Source organism: Chrysemys picta, chromosome 1 (assembly GCF_011386835.1).
Source record: "Chrysemys picta bellii isolate R12L10 chromosome 1, ASM1138683v2, whole genome shotgun sequence".
Taxonomy (NCBI): domain Eukaryota; kingdom Metazoa; phylum Chordata; order Testudines; family Emydidae; genus Chrysemys; species Chrysemys picta.
The window spans coordinates 294,584,412-294,608,139 of record NC_088791.1 but is presented as its reverse complement, the minus strand read 5'-3'; the positions used below and the strand labels follow the sequence as shown (position 1 = coordinate 294,608,139).

Here is a 23,728-nt window from a genome sequence, read left to right as displayed (position 1 = left end):
ACTTGTATGCAGGGGTGAAAGTAACTTAAAGGACTCACCGGTACCCCCGGAGTCCTGAGCGGGGCGTGGCCTTAACTGGAAGAGGCAGGGCCTTTCAAGATTTAAAGGCCCTGGGGCTGTGGCTGGGAGCCCCAGGGCCTTTAAATAACCCCTGAGCTACCAGCAGCAGAGGCTGGGGTAGCGGTGGCAGGGCTCCGGCAGATATTTTAAAGAGCCAAAGGCTCCGGCTGCTGCGGGGAGCCCCGGGACCTTTAAAGCGCCGCCGGAGCTCTGGCAGCGGGGCTTGGGTGGCGCTTTAAAGGGCCCGGGGCTCCCCGCAGGGGCCGGAGCTCCAGGACCTTTAAATCACCGCCAGAGAAGCCGGTCCAGTCCGGCACACATACCGGCTTACTTTCACCTATGATTGTAAGTCTCCTGTTCTGTTTTACCCACATTCTGCCATATATTTCATGTTATAGCAGGGTTGGCTGATGACCCAGCACATTTTTGTTTTTAAAAATACTTTCACAGCAGATCTGACAAAACGCAAAGAAGGTACCAATGTGAGATTTCTAAAAATAGCTACAGCACTCGACCCAAGGTTTAAGAATCTGAAGTGCCTTCACACCTCGTCCCTCTCAGTTTTTGGGTGCTTTCAGATGCCTTAAAGGAGCAACACTCTGCAGAAACTACAGAATCCAAACCACCAAAAAAAAAAAATAAAAAAAAAATCCACCTTCTGCTGGTGGAATCTGACTCAGATGATGAAAATGAACATGTCAGTCTGCACTGCTTTTGATAGTTATTGAGCAGAACCTGTCATCAGCATGGACACATGTCTTCTGGTATGCTGGTTGAAGCATGAAAGGACACATGAATCTTTAGCGCTTCTGGCATGTGAATATCTTGCAACGCTGGCTACAACATGCCATACAAATGCCTGTTTTCACTTTCAGGTGATATTGTAAACAAGACATGAGCAGCATTATCTCCTGCAAATTGTAAACAATCTTGATCCGCTGAGCGATTGGCTGAAGGAGGACTGAGTGGACTTTTAGGTTCTAAAGTTTTACAGGTTTCAGAGTAACAGCCGTGTTAGTCTGTATCCGCAAAAAGAACAGGAGTACTTGTGGCACCTTAGAGACTAACAAATTTATTAGAGCATAAGCTTTCGTGCATATGCATCTGAAGAAGTGGGCTGTAGTCCACGAAAGCTTATGCTCTAATAAATTTGTTAGTCTCTAAGGTGCCACAAGTACTCCTGTTCTTCTTTTTAAAGTTTTACATTGTTTTATTTTTGAATGCAGTTATTTTTTGTATATAATTCTACATTTGTAAGTTCAACTTTCATGATAAAGCGACTGCACTACAGTATTTGTATTAGGTGAATTAAAATACCATTTGTTGTTTTTTACAGTGCAAATATTTTGTAATAAAAAATAACGTGAGCATGGTATACTTTGTATTCTGTGTTGTAATTGAAATCAATATATTTGAAAATGTAGAAAACATCCAAAAGTATTTAAATAAATGGTATTCTATTATTAACAGTGCCATTAATAGCAATTAATTTTTTTTTAATCGCTTGACAGCCCTAGTTATGACACTAAACATCTGGCACCACTTCTGTCATATCTTACACCTTCCCTACCAATATATATATTACCTTGGAGCAGAGTTCCCTGCAAGGTACATCCCAGCAGGAGTTGGGCACTCAGTAGTGAAAGAGGAAAGACATGAAGGGCAATGGGAAGGAATAATGAGCACAATTTTGAAAGAAACCTTAACTAGGGAGGAGACTAAATGGGAAGAAAAATGACCATTTCCCATCCTAAAGCACACCATGATCTGACCCATAATTGAAGCTAACATACAACAGAGGAGGTGGGAGTGCTGTGTCCAATTTTTACTACTTTATGATGGATAAAGGAAGCATGTAAAGGGGTGTGTGTATATTTTAAACATACAATTCAGGCCTCATCTACCCTCCAAGACTACAGCAATTGAAGAACCACTGTCATATCACAAAAGAAGAGCAACTGAGAAGATATGAGATTTTTAGACATGCTCTTTAAAACTCTGGGGTTTAAGCTCAATACAAAATGGAGGAACTGTCATTGTTAAATATTCAACACCCCTGCTCCTTCAAAACCAGTGTGACATCTCATACTAACTAGTCTAACAGCTCTTTATATCTAGTATAAGAATCTTCTGAGCCCAGCACTAAACAACTTTCAGGATTTCTCTCCAACCACCACAGGAGTGCAGGGATAGATGGTAGTTTGGGAAGCACCCCCAAATTCCTGCCTCTGTTCCTGGTGCAAGAGTGAAGTTCCCAGGTATGGGGTGGTTGGGAATTCACTCTATCCCTCACTACTCAACTGTTGATGGGTATTGTCTCAGGCTTCCAGAAATGTACTTCAGAGTCCATCAAGACATGCTGACCACCTGACTGTCTCTTTCCCAGAGACAGGGAAGTGAATACCGTCTATTTGGGATTTGTTGGCATTTTAGGTCCTGGGAAGGGAAGCTCTAGGGGGGAGGCTATCACAGTGGGAGAAAGTGAGGGGACACTTTGACTACAAGTCCACAGGCCTGACTTTATTTAATTTAGTCTACAATACCCATCCTCCAGCAAAACCAAGAAAGAGCAGGCTTTGGGCTGCTCTACACTAGGAGGGGGGAATCGATCTAAGATACGCAACTTCAGCTACGTGAATAGCATAGCTGAAGTCGAAGTATCTTAGATCGATTTACCTCAGGTCCTCACGGCGTGGGATCAACGGCTGCGACTCCCCCGTCGACTCCGCTACTGCCTCTCGCTCTGGTGGAGTTCCGGAGTCGACGGGAAGCACATTTGGGGATCGATTTATCACATCTAGACAAGACGTGATAAATCAATCCCCAATAGATCGATTACTACCTGCCGATCCAGCGGGTAGTGAAGACATACCCTGAGTGGCAAAGAATAAGAAGTTTGCCTGTTACTTTAACACCTGCTGCTTGCACCTCCACCCCTCCTTTTCCCCAGACCTCACATTTCCTCTGCTTTGTCCAGTTCCTTACTTCTATCCTCCTGCTCGTCAACAACTCCCCCTCTTCATGTTTGTTCCCAACTCACTTGTTAGATAATTAAACTTAGATTGTAAGCTCTACAGGGCAGAGATTTTCTTTTTTAAATTCCTTGAGGTGCCTAGCATGCTCAAGCACAATATAAATGAAAAGGTGGGCAAAGAAACTTACTTCTCTGCTGCATGACCCCTTTCAGACAGGATTCTGCAGTTACAGTTCAGAAACTACTTCATTAGCACTGATTATTTATACTGCAGTGGCACCCAAAATGAGCCAGACACTTTCCACCTACAGAGCATGACAAATCCCTGCCCTATAGAGTTTACGGTCTAAAACAAGATCTACTGTATTAAAAAGTTATTTCTATGGGCTTTGGATCAGACTATCAGTTTGTTAAAATCCTTCAGATGCCAATGCACTACAAATACAAGATAGATCTGTGCCATTTCAGTTTTTACAAACCTGGGTATGGAATTCCGAAGAAACAGAAGATCCTATGGAACAGCTGTTATCCTCGCTATACTGTGTAGGTTTCCTAAAACCAGGTGGTAAAGCAGGACCTATAACAGGCCTCAAAAAAAAAAAAAAAATCTTATTTTCTTTCCCTAATTTAAAAAAGAATCAGCATGAAAAGCACATTTAAGTAACAACTTTTTATTGTTTGCAGCAAGAATCAATATTTGAACAGTTCAATGAAGTGGTAAAGTTGAAAGTGTATTCTCTTGTAAAAGTCACATTTTCATTAATATTCATACACTTTCTATGCATTACATTCATAAAGGGATATCATCAACTTGAAAAATCACACTTCCATCTCCACATTCCAGGAGATTTTTAAAGTTATCACTTAAAAAGCCCCCCACAAGTAGACACTGTCTCTATTAAATACTTTCCATCTGTTTATCAATATGATCTGCACATTTTGTGCAATCAAAAGTACCTCATTAAAGTTTAAGGCCAGAAGGTACCAGCAGATCACCAAGACTGACCTCCTGTATATTCACAGGCCAACAACATTACGCAGCACCCACACACTAAACCCAAATTAGACAAGAGAATCATTGGACTATTATGTGCCACAGACCAAGAATAGGAGGGATGGAGGTGCATCACTGCTTGAGACCCCTTTTATGTCAGGGAAATGATTAAATGAGATATACCCCAATAATTCTGTCAAGTGACTCTCACCCACACTCTGCAGGGGAAAGCGAAACCCCCCAACGTCACTGCCAGTCTGACCTGGGGAAAATTCCTTCCTGACCTTGCATATGATGATCTGTTAGACCACAGGCGCTGACTTTTGCTTTTGCCCGTGGGTGCTTTTGAAGAGAGAGAGAGAGAGAGAGAGAGAGAGAGTGTGTGTGTGTGTGTGGGGGGGGGGGCGGGCACTCTGCCAGTTTTGGGGGGAGGCTATTTTCAGCATATTTATACATTTCTTTCATATTCTAGTTATTGAATGTGTCTATCATTGGTATCTTTACTATTTGAATAATGATTCAATTATTATGAACTACATAATTACATTATCATGAATTACAGTATATTAAGATGATTGCAATCACCTACAAGCCGTCTTCACCAACGTCCCAGTTTAAAGACATTATGTCTCACTGTAGCTTTCGGGATGAAACTGTCAGCAATCTTATTTACATCTAGGTTCCCTGGTATTATTGAGATGCACATTAAGGACAGCTACATTGTTCAGTTGTGTCTGTCCCATTGATGACTGGAGATAATTTTTATGTCTTCTGAAGCAGGAGAATGAGCATTTCACAGTTCAGAATGATACAGGCACAGTGAGGAGGATTCTTATGAATTGGCAGTACTCTGGAAACACAGTGCTTCCAGAGTACAGCAAATGACCCCAAAATCTCTTTCTTGATATAGGCACCATCACTTTGTATGTAGTGTTGGGTGTGACGCTGTACCTCATAATGCTTTATGGGAATATGACATAACTGGAATATGTTTTGTGCTGCCTGTGCCATGTAACATATCTCTGTAAAAGTTATGGTCTACCATATCTATTCATCCTATTTGTACACATATATCATTTTCTACTTGAGGTTAAGAATATGGGCTGTATGCTTGCTTGGTTTCTAAGTAAGCTTTGTGAGGCATTTGGTCAGCTTCTTTAGGAAGGAATTCGCCAGGTTAAGTACCCGATCAGGAAGCACTTGGGGAACAACGCATCTTGGAATGCTCCAATCCACATAAAAAGTCTTGCTGGAGACATACAAGATACCATGTGGATAATGGCTTCTGCCTGTAAAGACTGTGAGTCATGCATGGACATGTGACTTGCCCAGGTGACTCCAGATCTCCATCTTGGAGCTGGACTTTGCATAGGAGTGAGGAAGGGGGGTCTCCACCCACAAGAGAAAGTCTATTTAAACCCGTGGGAGACCCCTCCATTTTGTCTTCAGCTGGCTAAAGAGAGAGCCTCCTCACCCCCCAGTATACTTGGAAGAAACTGGAACAAAGGGGTGTAAGTGATTGCTGGACCCAGGCTAAAAGGAGATTAGTCTGTAAAAGGGAGCATTCTGGAACTGGTGAGGATCTTATCTGTATTCAGTGTTTGATTAAACATAGATTTGCACATATTTTATTTTATTTTGCTTGGTGACTTACTTTGTTCTCTCTGTTACTACTTAGAACCACTTCAATCCTACTTTCTGTATTTAATAAAATCACTTTTTACTTATTAATTAACTCAGAGTATGTATTAATACCTGGGGGAGCAAACAACTATGCATATCTCTCTATCAGTGTTATAGAGGGCGAACAATTTATGAGTTTACCCTGCATAAGCTTTATACAGGGTAAAACGGATTTATTTGGGTTTAGACCCCATTGGGAGTTTGGCATCTGAGTGCTAAAGACAAGCACACTTCTGTGAGCTGTTTTCAGGTAAACCTGCAGCTTTGAGGCAAGTAATTCAGACCATTGGGTCTTTGTTGCAGCAGACGGGAGTGTCTGGCTCAGCAAGACAGGGTGCTGGAATCCTGAGCTGGCAGGGAAAACAGGGATAGACGTAGTCTTGGCACATCAGGTGGCAGCTCCCAAGAGGGTTTCTGTGATCCAAACCGTCACATTGGGTTTCTATTTTGCCATGTGCATTACTTCGCATTTAACATTGAATTTCATCTGCCATTTTGGTAACAAATTTGTTACAAAAAATACCAGTTTTGTGAGACCCCTTGTAACTCTTTGCAGTCTGTTTTGGACTTAATTATCTTGAATAATTTTGTATCATCTGCAAACTTTGCCACCTCACTGTTTACCCCTTTTTGCAGATCATTTACAAATATGTTGAACAGCACTGATCCCAGACCAGCAAAAGCCCCTCGGGGGGACACCACTATTTACTTCTTTCCATTCTGAAAATGGACCATTTATTCTTACCCTTTGTTTCCTATCTTTTAAAGGAGTGCCTGGGAATGCTTTCAGGATCATCTAAGGATCCTTAATTTAATGACAAGCCTTTTGTTATCTTAATCACCCTGCCTCTGTTTATAAACAAACTGCCTGCCAAGGGCAGAAGTTGTTAACAGCACAGAACTCATCACATTCCACACTCAAGCTCTGACTCCTGGTTATTAAGCACCCACTATTTTTTTCTGTGGGTGCTTGAATCCCGGAGCACCCACGGAGTCAGTGTCTATGCGTTAGACTCTCAGAATGTTAGTAAGAACCAGCCAGCCAAGCACCTGAGAGAGAGAAAATGCTCAGTGACACTTCAGAGTCCTGGCCCTCCACATCCAAGGTCCTATCTCCAGTTGTGGCCATGCCTGATGCTTCAAAGGAGATTAAAACAAACAAACAAAAACACCAAGCCAGAATATACTGGGGGAAAAATAATATCTTCCGGACTCCTGCAGACGGCTGGCTGAAACCCTGAATGTGAGATTTTAGGCACAGAGGAAATGAGCCCCAGGGCTACTGAATTATGCTTTTATTAAATCTGTTATAATCTAATCAATCAAGCCTTGCAGTAGTGATGCTATTGCCAAGACTTCAAGCAAAACCTTACCAGACTCCTATAGTCAGAGGATTACACCTACAAAAAGGAGATAGAACAAGGGGCATATGTGTAAACAGGGGGCACCTGCAAGGTTCAGGGTCAATATTCCCCCGAGAAGCCAGCCTGCTGTAGCAGGAGTGCCAGGAAGGGAATTCTACTGTGGTGCTGCCCCTAGCTAGAGAGAGTTCCATCTTTCATTGCAGCCTCTGGCTTACAAGTGTCTGCTAAATGTGAAGCTCCACCCCCATCTAGCTGCTGGAAGAGAGAAGCAGCTTTTTGTCTTCTCTTCTGCTTTCTCACTACTAAGGCAGTGTCCACACAGGAAGGCTTTTTGGTATAATGGAAGTGTGAATTTAAAACAAATACATTTATACTGGTGGCACACCTTATTTTGGTGGAAGAGTGCCTTTGTCGGTTTTGCTTATGTTGCGTAAGAAGGGGTGTACGCCAAACAAGAGAAAGCTACTCTGGCTACGACACTGCAGCTGGAGTGTGATCGTGAGTGCAGGTAGACAGGCCTGAGCTAGCACACTAAATAGTGTGGATGTTGCCACACTGGCAGCGGCTTGGGCTAGCTGCCTGAGTCCAAGCCTGCCGAAGCCCTTAGTCCAAGCCTGGGTGGTTAACCCTAGCTGCTGCCCATGCTGCAGTGCCTGCACTGACATTTTTAGCACACTAGCTGAGGCAGAGTTAGCACAAGTCTGTCTACCTGTGCTGAGAATCACACCCCAGCTGCAGTGGAGAAGTTCCCTCATAGTCCAGAGTAGAGTATCTATGCTGGGGGTTATACCCATAAAACTTCCCTACATAGACAAAGCCTGAAAGAGGGGCAAAGCCTCAGCTACTCTACCCCCTCCCACCTTGTAGGCTGTTCCAAGGACGGGGGTAGGAAAATGGTTTTCAATACTCTATATGTCCCACAGCCTCCATTTCTGTGGTGTCTTCTGCATGAGTAACTCTGCTGCTGCTCAGGACTTTCCTCAGCAGCATAGAACTGACAGGATTTTTGACAGCTTGCTGGCTGCCCAGAGGATCTCTGAACAGCAAGTGTGAATCTGAGTGAAATCTTGTTAATAAGCTCTGCTGTTTGGCACAGCTTTGATGTTTTTCTACGGACTGAGGCAGAAAACAGGGCTGCTGTTATATTATTTTCAAAACTAAAGAAAACGGTTCATCTATATTTTGTACTTGACTAACTCAAAAAAGGTGTTTTAAAAGCTAAAAATTGTCATATATACAGTGCTCAATTAAGAATATATGCTTTGACAAATTTGAAAGATGTGTCTGAGAAATAAAGATGTTTGAAAGGAGTGGGGATATATTATACAACGCATAAACAGTATATCTCATATACTTATGAACCATTCATACATTGGGATATCCATGCACTGAAATCAACATGAATCATTTTATTTCAGTAATTATGGACTAGATTGAGCAGACTGTAATCTGACCAGCATAAGGGGCACTGTGTTGTTTTGCTGCCCCTGGAACAGCCCAGGAGGGAGACACTAATTAGCCATCACAATCTTTTTCCCACTCTCCCCACTGATCTGGGGAGGGAGTAAATGGCATCAGGTCTATACCAGTCACCTCATGTGTTCTCCAATGTGCCAGCATAGTTACACTGCCAGTGCACTGGGGAGTGGTAGAAGAGAGACAAGGCTCTGCGTGGTCCCTGCCCTTTTCACACATTTGCTCAAGAAGGGGAGATGGTAGCTCTGCAAAGCTTGTTACTCTCAAAGTGCAAGGGGATCCCTTAATGCCCCTTTGCTCCCTTGTGCCAGCACACAGGATGGGGCACAATCTGGCCCCAAATGTTCAGTTAATGCATGTTAGCCCTAACTGTGCTTTGTTTAATTTGACCGTTTAGAAGCAAGTTGCTAAGCAGAAAAAAATCCGGGAGGAGAGTGGACCAAAAGACTTTAAGACACTCTTAATACAGTATATCCTGCTTAATAGCAATCCTGATACTAGCAACTTTTGGTTACTGGCGATATTTTGCTGGTAATCAATCCAATCCCATTAACATCAATGTTAATTATTTGCAACAGCATGCCGCTTATTAGTAACTTTTTTTTTTTTTAAACGAAAGATTCTAACTGCACACAGGTTTGCAGGGCTGCAGTCAGGGAAGGAACCACTGGGATGTGCTGTGCACACCCTGCACACAAGCTTGCAGGGCTCGAACATGCTTCCCTGGTGGCAGGCCTGGAAAACTGTCTGTGGCTGATGCTCAGTCCATCCCAGTACTTCCTTCTGGGACAGCAGCTTGGCAAATCATCCTGTGCACAGGGACCACACAGGAGGTAAGTGGCTGCGGGCTGGCACAGGAGGTGTGGTCAGGGGAACAGTGGAGAGGGGAAATGCAGCAGAGATGTCGGAGCTGCATGGTACCACTCCCTGCACTCTCCAGGCTGCGCCCTGCTGGGGGTCTGCACTGTTGAAGAAAGGAAGTGCTGGGACATGCTGAGCCCCAACCCCTGGAGAGTGCAGGGAGAGGTATGGTGCAGCCCCACGGGTCCCCAGCATCTCTGATCCCCAGAGAAAGCCCCAGCATCCAGACTGCAGCTTCCATCCCTGCTGCTGCCCTGCCTGCAGCCAGGCTTACAGGATTGCAGCCAGGAAAGGCATGTCCAAGTGCTTCTTTCCCTGGGTACTACCTTGAAAACCTGCCTTTTGCTTATTAGCAACTGACAGTAATACAGTACCAAGCTTTTGCTGGCAGACGAGGGATTGCTAATAAGCGGAATTTACTCTATGTCAGAAAGTAGAAGTGAAAGGTGCACAGTTCTTTGCTCTCTAGTTCACCTTTAAATGGCTGCCTTTCCCCCTGTGGGCCGAACCCTGCTAGCTACGTTCACATGAGTAGTCCCGTGACATCAAGAGGACCTACTGTGTAAAGCTTTCAGGATCAGACACTTTGGCTGTTTTATTAGAGATCCTATTTGTATATGGCTGAAAGAACGTCTCGTCCAATGAAACATGTTTTCAGTATTATTTGTGCTATGGTAGTACCCAGGTAGTACCCCACCGTGCCGGGTGCTGGTTCACATTTACTTGAGTTTGTACAATAAGAAGGGGGAAAGGAAGGGTAACAGTCACATAGAGTTGTTATTGATGTGCACAACTAGATGGTCCCAAATAATCTAAAGATTTAAAAAAAAAACAAATTAATACATAATAAAATCTGCTTTCCCCAGCTGCTGCCCCACCTAGCCATTGTCTGGCTGACTTCAGGTGTGACAGCACAAATCATTCCTTGAGGAGGGATTTGAAGGATGAGAGGTGTCATAAATATAAAGGGAAGGGTAACAACCTTTATGTATGCAATAACATAAATCCCTCCTGGCCAGAGGTACTGAATCACTTACCTGTAAGGGGTTAATCAGCTCAATTAACCTAGTTGGCACCTGACCAGAAGGACCAATGGGGAAAGAAGATACTTTCAAATGGGGGGGGGGGGGGGAAAGGGAGCAGGGGAGAAGGTTTTGTTTGTGCTCTCTTTGTTGATTCCCTCTCGAGACAAAGAGAGAGACCAGGCAGGTAACCCAGCTCCTAAAAAGATCCTGAACTGATACATCTAAAAATTACAGAAATTCTAAGTAATAGCAAGGGAATGCGTTAGATGATCTTTTGTTTTAGCTTGTGAATTTTCCCTATGCTAAGAGGGAGATTTATTCCTGTTTTTGTAACTTTGAAGTCAAGCTTAGAGGGGAATCCTCTGTGTTTTAAATCTTTTTATTTACCCTGTAAAGTTATCTTCCATCCTGATTTTGCAGGTGTGAGTCTTTTACTTTTTTTTTTTTTTAAATAAAATTCTTCTTTTAAGAACCTGATTGATTTTCAGTGTCCTAAAAACCAGGGATTTGATCTGTGCTCACTTTGTTAACCTATCGGTTGGTATATTATTCTCAAGCCCCTCCCCCGCTCCTGAAAGGGGGTAAAGGGGTTTGGGGAGATATTTTGGGGGAGTTAGGGCTCCAAGTGGCCGCTCCCTGAATGTTTGTGTAAATCACTTGGTGGTGGCAGCAATACCATCCAAGGACAAGGAAAGGAATTTGTGCCTTGGGGAAATTTTTAACCTAAGCTGGTGGAATATAAGCTTAAGGGGTCTTTCATGCAGGTCCCCACATCTGTACCCCAGAGTTCAGAGAGGGGTGGGAACCCTGACAGCGGGTAATGGCCTTAATAATGAAAGCAAGCGCTGAGATACCATATGTTATCCTGAAATAATTATACCAGCTATTTATACTACTTTTAACTACACATTTGGAGACAGTTTTATTGCATTAAAGATGTGGCAGCTCTGGTATAACTCTGCCTGTCGGACACTCACCACGCTGCTGTTTTGAGCCTATGTGCTTTTAAGCTTCCTGAGTCTAAGCAGAGTCCTTTGGGTCACTGGCCACATCTTGGATGTGCAGATTTTCCAGCTTACATCCCCTTCTGAATGTTCAACTGCCTATGCCCTGTATTTCGTGCTAGCTCCCCCAGGTTCTCCAGTATCATAAGCACAGCCTTTCCCAGAGTGCCAACTTCGTGGGAAATCTAGTTTACATTCACCTCTCTAGGGACATGATAGTTGAAGCACACAATACACAGGCTTTGAAAGAGTTCCCAAACCAGTCACTCTTTACTACAGACAGCACAAGATATATACATATCTAGACAAAACAATACAACACCTGCATGCCATCCCTGCCTCAGTTTTCTCACCTCTCTTGCGCATTCTTTGGGATTTGGCTCAGTGTTTGTTTATGGAGTTTGGGATCCTTCCTCTCTCTCTGCTCTCCTGCACATGGCTTCTCCTCTGGAACATGGAATCTCTCTAGTCTCATCTCCCTCTCTTCCCGCCAGCCTCCTTTGACCTTGGCTTGTCCCACAGTCAAAGGTCCCCTTTGCTACAAAAACAAGTTCTGTTTGTTCCCCTCTCCTGCCCAAGCTTCTCCTTGTGTCTGAATCCCTCTGAGTTTTTAAAGGTATTACCACCTGGTTTCTTTGGTTTCCTGTTAAGGGATTTTTCCACTCTTCCAACCTTCTTCCCTTCAGACAACCTGGGCAGAATTAGTTTTCACAGCTCAGACACTGTCAGGTGCCATAGGTCTCAAAGCATGGGCCGCTGAGCAACAGCCTTATCTTCTGCACCATTGAGCTACAAGGGCGGACAACAGAACTGCTGCTAATACCTCATCCCAGGAGCTACACCCACTGACTCAGCATGGTCAGATGACTAACAGCTGACAGCCGATTGGACACCACTGGGTACAAGACATCCTGTCCCATGCCTCGTCTGAGCAACTAGTCATTAGGTCTGTTGATGCCCAGATCTCTGAGACCAGGTCCCTGCTATCTACCCTGCCTTGTTCCTGTTGCCTGCTTCCTTGCCCTGACCAAGTTGCAGACTCTGACTTTGACCCTTGGTGTGATTTCTGACCACTGGTGTGACCACAACCCTGACTCTGCTGCTAGCCCCAACTACTAGGTCACAAAGCTCATGTTTTGGGCTCTGCCAAGCACCATCCTTAGCATACCCATTGTTCAGCCAGAGTTCAGTTGTTAAAATTAATGATTTTATTTGTTCTGTAATTTCTTCCAGACTGGTGGGTTTGTGTGAATGAGAGAGATGTCATGGATCCTGGCAGCCCATGGTAGACCTACTACACATTGCAGCACTCAATGATACAATCTCATAAAATTAACCAGAATTTATACATTGTACACAGAGAGGTTCCCCAAATCATCTCAACAGATTTAAACCTGGAGGAGAGAGAGTCGTATTTCTTAATATAGAGAAATCCTCTCTCAATAAAAGTTATCAGATTTGAGACACACTTTCAACTACAGAATTTCTTGCAGACAGTAATGCTACAACCAGAACTGTTCAGCAACAGACTGGCTCATCTTCCTAACAATGACATTATTTCTGACAGGTAAATATTGGATCATTCTATCTACTGACTCTTTCTAGCACTGAGGAAGCAAACAGCACAGATGTCAAAAGCAAATCTGCAAGGAAGTTTCTGCTGAACATTTTATCTACTAATGTTCTCTTGAAAGTAGTGATTTTCATACAGAATATCATTTTGAATTACACTGGAAAGAGCGGAGATTGATGTGAAGATTAGGAGGCTGTCAGATGCAGTTAACAAATTCTGAACGGAAAATTAACAACTAGCTTTCTCCAATAGGTATTTTATCATTGAGTGTGGTTGAATGGGCTTTGTTTCTGACAAAGAGGCTATAAACAATGCTGATTTAGTAAAATATGATTTTAACAAACATACTCCATTCAGCATTGTTTACATGAAGAAAACTAATGATCCCAAAGTATTAACAGAACAACCATTGCAATAATATATGTCATATTATATTACATAGAAACAAATTAACGTCTCAGTCCTGCAATGAGTTCCATGCAGGTGGGCCCTGCGCCTGAGGAGTTCATAGTGTTTGGGCCTAAGGTAGTTATAGGTATTAGACAATACCTATAAAATCTTCAAAATAAATATTGAAAAAACACGAGCATATTCTATACAACAGTTTGCCTGTCTAACATGCATACTCTTTTTGAGCTTTATCTTAGAAGGTGGGAGAAATTTGAGATTCAAAATATGATTAGACAGTTCATATACAATTTTCCTCGTCTCTCCGACTTTCCAGAGGATACATGGGGAATTTTGTACTCAAATTACAAAGGATCACTGCTATGTGAAAGAAGGAATTGTAATCACATAAATCTTAAGTATAACTAAGGTATTCACTGATAAAACAATTATTTTCAATAAAATATTTTGTGGCTCTAACGAGAGAAGCCTGAACACTATTCCGCTTTAATTACCTCTCTGGAGAATCATCCTGCTTTTTAAATCCAGGAGGAAGAGCAGGTCCAAAAAAGCCATCATCGTCATCATCATCCTCCTGAGCTCTTTTCTGTTTTCTACAAATACAGTGATTTAGCTTAATAATTACGCTGACATAGATGGCAATTATCTACACTTTAAAGGAAAAAAACCAAAATGATTTCCAAAAGTCTTACATTATGTACTATCTTGCTGTTACCACGGAAACACAGCATAAGAATCTGAAATAATTTGGAGCAATTAAATATTTGTTAGCGTAAGCCTCATTCTTACACTGCAGTGACATTTTAAAAAAATGTTATTGGTGCAGAAAGAGAAAATCAAATAGTAAAACACGGTAATGCTTGTTTTGCATGCACAAAGTAATTTTAACACCAGCATATTTCTTGCTACATTTTTACCATCATTCTATACATTTTGACTAGTACTTTTCCAAATCGAATTTTAGACTGAACAATCAGTAAATAAAACCATGGGGGAAAAGTAGGGAGTATTTACACTAATGATCATTACATGGAAATAGTATAATGCCCTCTAAGATTCCAATCCTGCAAACACTTGCACGTTTTTAAACTTCGCACATTTGACTAGTCCCATTAAATCTGAATATGTGCAGTTTGCTGAGATTTGCTATTAAAAAAAAAATTTTCCGCCCTTCAAATCAAAATAATCATATACCCTCACTTGTTAAGGGCTTGATCACGCACAGGAATCTTTACACTGACTTCAATGGGAGTCAGACTGGTCCCTATATACAGTATTATGATGATAGGCATGTCACAAATACCTAAGTTAAATAGATAGTCTAAAAAGGAGATAACTCTATTATCTGTTTATCTTAAACATTTTTAACATGAACGCTGCATCTAGGAGCCCAAACTAGTTCCCACTGAAGTCAACAGAAAGAATCCTATTAACTTGTCAGAGAATCAGAGTTGGATCAGGCCTAATGGGAGTTGAAAATTGTTCACTGTGTCATTGGTAAGCTAATTTTCCCTGCGATCATCCATTTGATCTATAACTTTGATGTTATGACAATCTGACTATTCTTACCATAACAGGTAAGAATAGTCAGAGATACTGCACCTCCTAAAACAGGTGCAGTATCTCCCATTAGTATGTTTATATTCATGTAGAGTCAAAGGCCACATTTTTCAAGACTTTATGCCTAAAGTTAGAAGTGGCTTAATTTTCAAAGACCCTAAGCACCTCTAGATATTAACTTCAATGTGATTTGTGGGTGCTTAGAACTTCTGAAAATTGAGCCACTTCTATTTAAGTTCCTAAATATGGATATAGGAGTCTAAGTTCAGGTATGCAGGTTTGAAAATTTTGGCCTTTTTCTTTTTTTTAAAACCTCAAAATTTCATTTCTACCTCCAATATGCTTCTTAATATACATTTATACTAGGAAACACTAATTTCAAAATTCACAGTCCACCCAAAGTCTATTATAGATCCATTGCTTATTGCTAGCAAAGATATAGTTTATCAAAATACACTTCCATGAACAGGCCCATCACAGCAACTTTAATATAGTTATACTAACAAGCTGCTTATTACTTTCTGCAGGGAAACTTTGCTGTACTTTCGAAACAGAATTCACACAATATTAAGTTTTCAAATTTCTAATAAAGTGTCTATCATCCACATCTGTTGTGTATACTCACAAATTAAAAGTACCATCTAAAAGTTAAGTGACACGTCAACCTAGATACAAAATTAAAATGAAATGAACAATTCAGATTGCACTGAACAAGCCAGTCACAATCTAAGGAGACACACAGATTAGGCAGCCACTATCACCCTGGAAAGGATGAGGAGACAATGTTAGCAGACTTTATCTTGGTGTGGCATTTGCTTTCTTTAGTTGCATAATAAAGCCCCTTTCTGATTCTGCATCTGGGCTAATTCAGTCAACTCATTGTATGAAGTGGTCCAATTTCTGCTTATTTTACCAGAGTAAATACATGAATCACACACAAACAGACTGACTTGGGTACTGGATCAGTGTCCTGCTCCTCTTCAGAATCTCTATTTGCTTCTCTGAGCAGAGGAGGAGACTTGGAGTCTTCATCACTGTCATGCATTTCTGAGCTTTTTTTGTAGCCAGGAGGCAATACTGGACCTGCAACTAAACATCAAGATTTAGTGTGGATATTTGATTAAACACTTTAAAAGAACATTACCACTTTGGTATCATCAAAATATGTATTTCGCTGGATTTAACTTTATTCAAACAGTCCTGTCTCTACATAAGAGTTAACAATGATTTAACAAAGGTCCTGACACAGCCGAGCACGTAAGAACAAGTGTTAATGATTTGCTGAATAAAGATTGATTTAAGCATGTGTTTTAAGTGCTTTGTTGAATTATGGTCTAAATGAATAATTGATATCACAGGATTGAATGGCTCTGACACTACTGGGCTTTTTATAATTTCACAGTGCATTCTGAGGCATAAACTCTACAGGGCCTTTTGAAATTTCAAACACTGATTTTTAAGGCAAACAGGAAGGGAAACTTATTTGGCTGGGAAGAGGTACAGTGAACTTTTACTACAGCCAAAGAATTAAAACAAAACAAAAAAAAAAATCAGGTACAATGAAGCCATATAAATGAAGGCTGAGAGAAAATTACATCTACAATTAAAGAGTTGTGACCTTTTAAATTATGCAAAATAAACCAGAGCCATCTAGGAGCTCAATTTTTATTAGGCAAGTCTTAGGGCTTGTCTTCACTACCTGCCTGGATCGGCGGGTAGAAATCAATCTCTCGGGGATCAATTTATCGCGTCTCGTTGGGACGCGATAATCGATCCGCGAATCGACGCGTGTACTCCACCAGCCCAGGTAGGAGTAAGCGGCGTCAACGGGGGAGCGCAGCAGTCGATTTGCCGCCATCCTCACAGCGGGGTAAGTCGGATCAGATACGTCGAATTCAGCTACTCTATTCCCATAGCTGAATTTGCGTATCTGAAATCGATCCGCCCCCCTCCCCCCCGTAATGTAGACGTAGCCTTAGACAAGAATGAGAAAGATTAATGGGGACATTACACAACTCATCATTTCTTCACATTCAATTTACAAAGCAACCACTGATCTGTCTCTCATTTCAGCTTCTTGTTTGTATGGAAAGGAAATGAACCAAGACAACAGACCCATGAATCCACTTCAATACCAGATATTTCTGGTGATTCATGTCAGAGTTGCCCCCGCCCCAGAATTATAAGACGTGATTTTGGAAGACACAGGAAAGAGGCAAGGGTTAATAAGCAATATATTATATTGACTACGGTCAATATGTTACCCATTTTGGTTTGTTTGATCAGTGTAACTGAATGCATGCCCATTTTTATCAGTTATTTAAAAATATATATATGTTTAAGACCCTGATCCTGAAAGCACCTATGCACATTCTCAACTTTTCACAACTTAAATTCAGCGGCATTACACATGTGTAAAGTTAAATTTATGTATAAATGTTTGGAGGATCAGACCTAAATGAGTAAAGTATCCTACAGATGTGACAGGCAATTATAAACGGGGCGGCTAATGCTACTTATTATTAAGGTTGCCCAAAAGTTCCCATTATAAGACCCTGTTTTCAGAAACTTAACACTTTACCAAATATTAACCATTTGGGCTGAAGTTTTCCATGCCTGGTGTCTGTCTCGGGTTGAAATATTTGGAAAATTTCAGCCAAAATAGTTCAGCATTTTCTAGGAACAGAGCTAAGGAAATATATATTGGAAGAATTTTTTAACATGGGCAAAACAATCTTTTCTTTTAACAGATCCTTTAATGCAGGGACTTTAAATTTGGTAGAGATATGAACATTGTGTCTATAAAAGGAACCTTACTTCTAGCATCTCCTAACTTTTGAATGCTTAACATTGAAACCTTAATAGTGCCCTTTTAATGTAGTTGTTTTGTGTATGTTATATGCAAAAAGAATAAGTAGGCATAATGAAGCCAAAAGAAAGGATTATTAAATATTTGCTGACATACTGCCTCATGAAAATTACACATAACCAAACTGTGCATGTGAAGTAGTAAATCCATTTCATGAATGTTGACATTAATAAATGGTTGTCTTCACTCTTCTGATTTCAGGTATCAAATTAACCTTTTCTGATGGAATTACAAGCTTGAAAGTGCACAATTTTGTACATCATTTTCTCTGAAGAAGGTAGATGCTAAAAAAGATGTCTAGAAATGAAAATGTCCGAGGAAAAGTGAAGGACAAGCTCACACATAAATTCAACTACCAAACAAATAAAAAAAAAAATACATATTTGAAGAGTTGTTCAGATCAGGTCAAAAGAAAAGAAACATCAAGTATTAGTCAAACAAGAGCAAGGCCCAGGAAGGAACATCTGGGAAGTGGTGACAGCAGTGGCAGGTGTGGAATGCAGACATCCTTATCCCCTAGCAAGTTGCACCAGTAGCTTAATATTTTCAGATTCTTATTAATTGTACATTTTTAGTATGTTAGAAAATAGTGTATGATATCTTGGTTATTTACTAGATAATTAACTTGCTCATGATTTGTTTCTTGCTGTATTAGGATGTTAACTAGAATTTAATTAAACACACAAAACAGCATATCAATTTTTCTAATTAAACAAAATAAGCCCATAGTACAGCATATAACCTGTTGTGCCATATTATTAAATTTTAACCTCAGAAGTTGGCTGTTTCCCCCCCCCAATTAATTCCGTATATAGAAAAGCAGCTTTTAACTCAAAAGTTTTTGATAGAGGCTCATGGATTAAGCATAAGTAACTCCTCACTGCTTTGAGCAGGGGGTTGGACTAGATGACCTCTTGAGGTCCCTTCCAACTCTGATATTCTATGATTCTCACTTAACGTCCTCCCGCTTAACGTTGTTTCGAAGTTACGTCACTGCTCCATTAGGGAACATACTCATTTAAAGTTGTGCAATGCTCCCTTATAATGTCCTTTGGCTGACTTTACAAGGGAGCATTGCACAAGTTCCTCTTCTCCGCCTCCTCCCCCTCCCTTCCTCCCAGTGCTTCCCCCGCAGTTTGGCAGCACTTAGGACTTTCTGGGAGGGAGGGAGTGAGCGGGGAAGCTGCCCCTCTCCCCCGCCCCCCCCCGGCAGGCAGGGCCACCCGGAATGCAGGGGCTTTAGGGGCTGCAGGGCCCTGGGCTAAGGAGGCCCCGGGGCCCTGGCCTGCAGCTCTAAAGCCCCTTTCGGAATGCAGCCCTGCGAGCATGAGCTGGAGGACTCAGGAGGAGCAAGGGCAGTCGCGCAGTCAGCGGCCAGAGAGAAGCAGCGTTTTCCCCTTCAAAGCCGGCCAGACAGAAGCGGAGCTTTGAAGGGGATGCACCCTTCTCTCCAGCCACTGGCTGCCCGGCTGCCCCTGCTCCTCCTGAGTCCTCCGGCCCATGGAGGAGCAGAGGCAGCCGCGCAGCCAGCGGCCGGAAAGAAGCGTCGCCTTCCCCTTCAAAGCCGGCTGGAGAGAAGCGGTATTATATACAGCATATAATGCCTTTTGTCTGCCCCCCCAAAATTTCCTTGGATCCTAACCCCCTGCATTTACATTAAATCTTATGAGAAAATTGGATTCGTTTAACATCGTTTCACTTAAAGTTGCATTTGTCAGGAACACACTACAACGTTAAGTGAGGAGTTACAGTACTCGATCACAAGCCGATTCGTTTATAAGCCGACCCCCCCCAAGATGGATAAGTAAAAATGGAAAATTTTATGACTCATTCATAAGCCGACCCTATAATTCAGGGGTCAGCAAACTTTGGCTCCTGGGCCATGAGGATAAGTCGCTGGCGGGCCGAGATGGTTTGTTTACCTTGAGTGTCCGCAGGCACGGAGGTAAACCTAAGTAAACAAAGCGTCCCGGCGTGCCAGCTGCTTACCCTGATGGGCCGGGACAGCAACTGGTGGGGAAATGTTTTTTTTTTTTTTGGGGGGGGGGGGGGAGATGGGGGGAGAAGCTGGGAGTCAGGGGAGTAACCCCACATGGCCCCACCCCTAGCCTGGGACCCCCATCCCATCCCTTCCCACCTTATCTGGGGAGGATGTCTCTGGCCTGGCTGGAGCTGCTCCGGCAGGTTGGGCAGCACGACCGCAACCTGTTCCAGCGGGCCAGACCGGGCGGCGCAGCCGCAGCATGTTCCAGCAGGCCGGGCCAGGTGGCATGGCCGCACCGTGCTGCTACACCGGGCCGTGCGGCCACAGCCTGCTCTGGGGGGTGGAGCCGAGCGGCACGGCTGCAGCCTGCCAGCCCCAGAGCTGCAGCTGCTTCGGAGGCTGGGGGGAGAGCAGCGTGTCCAGAAGTGGAGAGACTCTGGCCCCGCCTCTTCCCTTCTGGCTCTGCTGCCTCTCCTTGCTCCCTCTGTTGGTGGGAGGGCCTCTGTCCCACCTCTCCCTCTCTATACCTGTTCATAAGCTGACCCCCTTCTCTGGTGCTTCCCTTATTTACTAGAAAAAATTCGGTTTATGCGTATATACAGTATTTATTTTTTATTTAAATATCAGGGATCGGCAACCTTTGGCACGCGGCCCATCAGGGAAATCCGCTGATGGGCCGGAACGGTTTGTTTACCTGCAGCGTCTGCAGGTTCAGCCGATCGCAGCTCCCACTGGTTGCGGTTCGCCGTTCCGGATCTGGGCTAATAGGAGCTGCGGGAAGCGGCGTGGGATGTGCTGGCCGCCGCTTCCCACAGCCCCCATTGGCCTGGAATGGCAAACTGCGTCCAGTGGGAGCTGCGATCGGCCGAACCTGCAGACGCTGCAGGTAAACAAACCATCCCGGCCCATCAGCGGATTTCCCTGATGGGCCATGTGCCAAAGGTTTCCGATCCCTGTTTCAGATACAATAATAAGTTTAGGCCTTAACATATTTTCAACTGATTTTCAGTGGCACTCACACTGCCCGGGTCCTGGCCATTGGTCTGTGGGGCTCAGCATTTTAATTTCATTTTAAATGAAGCTTCTTAAATATTTTAAAAACCTTATTTACTTTACATACAACAATAGTTTTGTTATATATTATAGACTTATAGAAAGAGACCTTCTAAAAATGTTAAAATGTATTACTGGCACACGAAACCTTATATTAGCGTGAATAAATGAAGACTCGGCACACCACTTCTGAAAGGTTGCCGACCCCTGCCTTGAACTGTTGGAAGCCGCTTCTAAACAAATTACCAACAAACCCAGATGGGCATTTAAACTAAGAATAAAGTAATATTATTTAAAAGTGGTTAACATAATCTGCCTCCATATAACAACCTTTTAAGACCATTTTACACATGTTAAGTAACCATATTAAAACTTCTCTAGAGAATCATCTCATAATACTGAATGAGGTTTAGCTTAAATCCATTTATCTGAGCTGCAGACAATGTTTTACAGAATTTGTTGCAGAGCCACATTAGATCTTTCTCAAGGGCATTCCAACAATACATAGCAAATACCAGCATCTTAACTGTTTTCTGAGAGGCTTCTTCAGAACTAGCACAATGTAGATCAGCATAAGCAGCAGCAAGACATATAAAACGCTGTATTTCATATTTGTCTGGTGATTTTATGCATTGCAAAGCACATCAGATGTGATTTTCAAGGGGTAATGTGGGTGCTCAAATATGGTTGTAAGAATACTCATGGATAGAATGAATTAAGTAAAATTGTTTTCAGACACAAAGTTAAATTTTGGGCTAAGACATAATTTAAGCATCCTCCCCAATAAATTAGTTTAAAATATAGTCCCTTCTTAAGAAAAATGAAGCAGCAAATAGTGAAGTATGATAAAGCAACCTACTGTAGGTGAACCAAACCTGAGGTATCTGCTGTCTAACTGCATTTTGTCATCTGTGGTAAAGGACAAGTAAATGCTAGCAAACCCATAAATAGACAAAGTGTAAGGCCAGAAAAAAGTAAAAAGCAACAGAGGGTCCTGTGGCACCTTTGAGACTAACAGAGGTTAGTCTCAAAGGTGCCACAGGACCCTCTGTTGCTTTTTACAGATTCAGACTAGCACGGCTACCCCTCTGATACGGAAAAAAGTAGTAAGTCTAAAAAAGTCAGTAGCATGAACAATACCTCCCCCGAAGAGAGAAAATAGTAAATTATATGGCAGCCGTATGTATGTAAAACAGCGGTTCTCAATCTGTGGGTCGGAACCCCAACGTGGGTCACAACCCCATTTTAATGGGGTCACCAGGGCTGGCTTGGACTGCTTTGGGCCAAAGCCCGAGCCCCACTGCCCAGGGCCAAAGTCGAAGCCCGACAGCTTCAGTCCTAGGCAGGGGGGCTCAGGATGCAGACCCCCTGCCTGGGGTTGAAGCCTCTGGGTTTTTGCTCTCCATCCCCACGTAGGGCACCAGGGCTCGGGTGAGCTCAGTGCCCCCTCCTGGGGTCGTATGGTAATTTTTGTTGTCAGAAGGGGGTTGTGGTGCATTGAGAAACCCTGATGTAAAATATCCTAGGTCCTAGAACACAACTACAAGAAAATATAGTGGTTGGGTGTATTTCTCTTTGATAATCTGTATGAAATCATCTGAAAACTGGGTGCAGCAAGTTGCAGCTGTGGCCCTCAGTGTCACAAAGAAAAAATTCACTTGAATTAGAGGACACCGAAAATCAACTGTGAAACAAGCAGCTTGTCTCGGCCTTAGCTACAGCAGGCCGTAGCAGGGAAGAGAGGGGTCACTCTGCAGCACAGCAGCGGGTTTCAACCTTTTTTCATTTGCGGACCCCGAGAACGTGTCGAAGGGAGGCGCGGACCCATTCGGAAATCCCCTGAAAACCACCGCAGCGCAGCAAGTGCCGCCCAGCGAGCGGGCGAACAGCCTGGGCGGGGCTGCTGACGGGTCCCGCTGGCCCGGGCACGTTCAGGTGGGAGGCGGGCGGGCGCGGGGCCGGGGCTACACACAGCCCCAGGCTGGGACGGGACCGAATCCCTCTGAGGCGCCCCCGCCTCACGGGCCGCGCCGAGCTGCTGCTTAAACCCAGGCCAAACCCTGTCCTCTATCGCGTCCTCACCCTGGCTGAAGTCCTCGTCCGGGTCCGCCTCGGCACAGCGGGCAAAGCCCGGGGGCAGCGCCGGCCCCATCAGCTCTCGGGCCATGGCACAACAACACCGCCGCGCATGCGTATGGCGTAGCGACGCTTGCGGCCCAGACAAAGCCGCCGGCGCATAGGCGGCTGACGGTCCCCATAGCCCTTCCGGCGCTGTGCGATGACGTTACTCGGTAGTGTGGCCGGCGGGGTTCCGCACCCTGGCTTTGGGGCGTGGTGTTTACAGTAGTCCCGGAAGTGACGTATAATGCAGCGGCCGCCTGTCCCCCCCATGTGGAAGCAAGCGCCGCTGGCAGTGGTAGCACGGGTGGCCGGAGGGGTCTTTCCGGGCCTGACATGAATCCGTTCGCCTGGTACCCGCCGCCGCCTCCCATGTTCAGGCCCCCTGTGTTCTGCCCGCCCCCCGCCTGGGACCCCGGCTTCTGGGCGCCGCCGCCGCCTGCGGATTATCCGCCGCCTGGCGCATGGTACCAGCCGTCATCGGCGTACGGGGAGCTGCCGAGAGACCCGCACCCAGGTAGGGAGACCCCCGCGGGGGCAAAAGGGAGGGGCACCTGGGCTGGGTATTCCCCCCTCCTGTTCACCCAACGAAACCCCCCCCTCCGAGGGGCTCCTGCCCCGTTCCCCCCATATCCGTCCTTCTGTGGGGCGCGCAGGGTTTCTCCCCACCTGCATCTCGGGGGTGAGGAGTGGTCCTGGGTGCTGCAACCCTGCTTTTCACG

The 23,728-nt window shown here is 43.9% G+C and overlaps 2 protein-coding genes across 2 annotated transcripts in view; one reads left to right on the top strand and one right to left on the bottom strand.

Moving 5' to 3' along the window:
• The window catches only part of GPALPP1 (GPALPP motifs containing 1), a 35,945-nt gene extending 12,840 nt beyond the window's left edge, over positions 1-23,105 (bottom strand). The window contains exons 1-4 of the mRNA XM_005287173.5: positions 22,971-23,105; positions 15,933-16,071; positions 13,917-14,015; positions 3,514-3,622 (exon numbers count right to left, since the gene is read on the bottom strand). Coding sequence (XP_005287230.2) covers positions 3,514-3,622; positions 13,917-14,015; positions 15,933-16,071; positions 22,971-23,055 — 432 coding nt within the window. The 5' untranslated portion in view covers positions 23,056-23,105. The remainder of the gene's footprint in view (positions 1-3,513; positions 3,623-13,916; positions 14,016-15,932; positions 16,072-22,970) is intronic.
• Positions 23,106-23,159: 54 nt separating this feature from the next.
• The window catches only part of NUFIP1 (nuclear FMR1 interacting protein 1), a 34,430-nt gene continuing 33,861 nt past the window's right edge, over positions 23,160-23,728 (top strand). Inside the window, exon 1 of the mRNA XM_008168582.4 lies at positions 23,160-23,523. Within this exon, the coding sequence (XP_008166804.3) occupies positions 23,343-23,523 (181 nt within the window). The 5' untranslated portion in view covers positions 23,160-23,342. The remainder of the gene's footprint in view (positions 23,524-23,728) is intronic.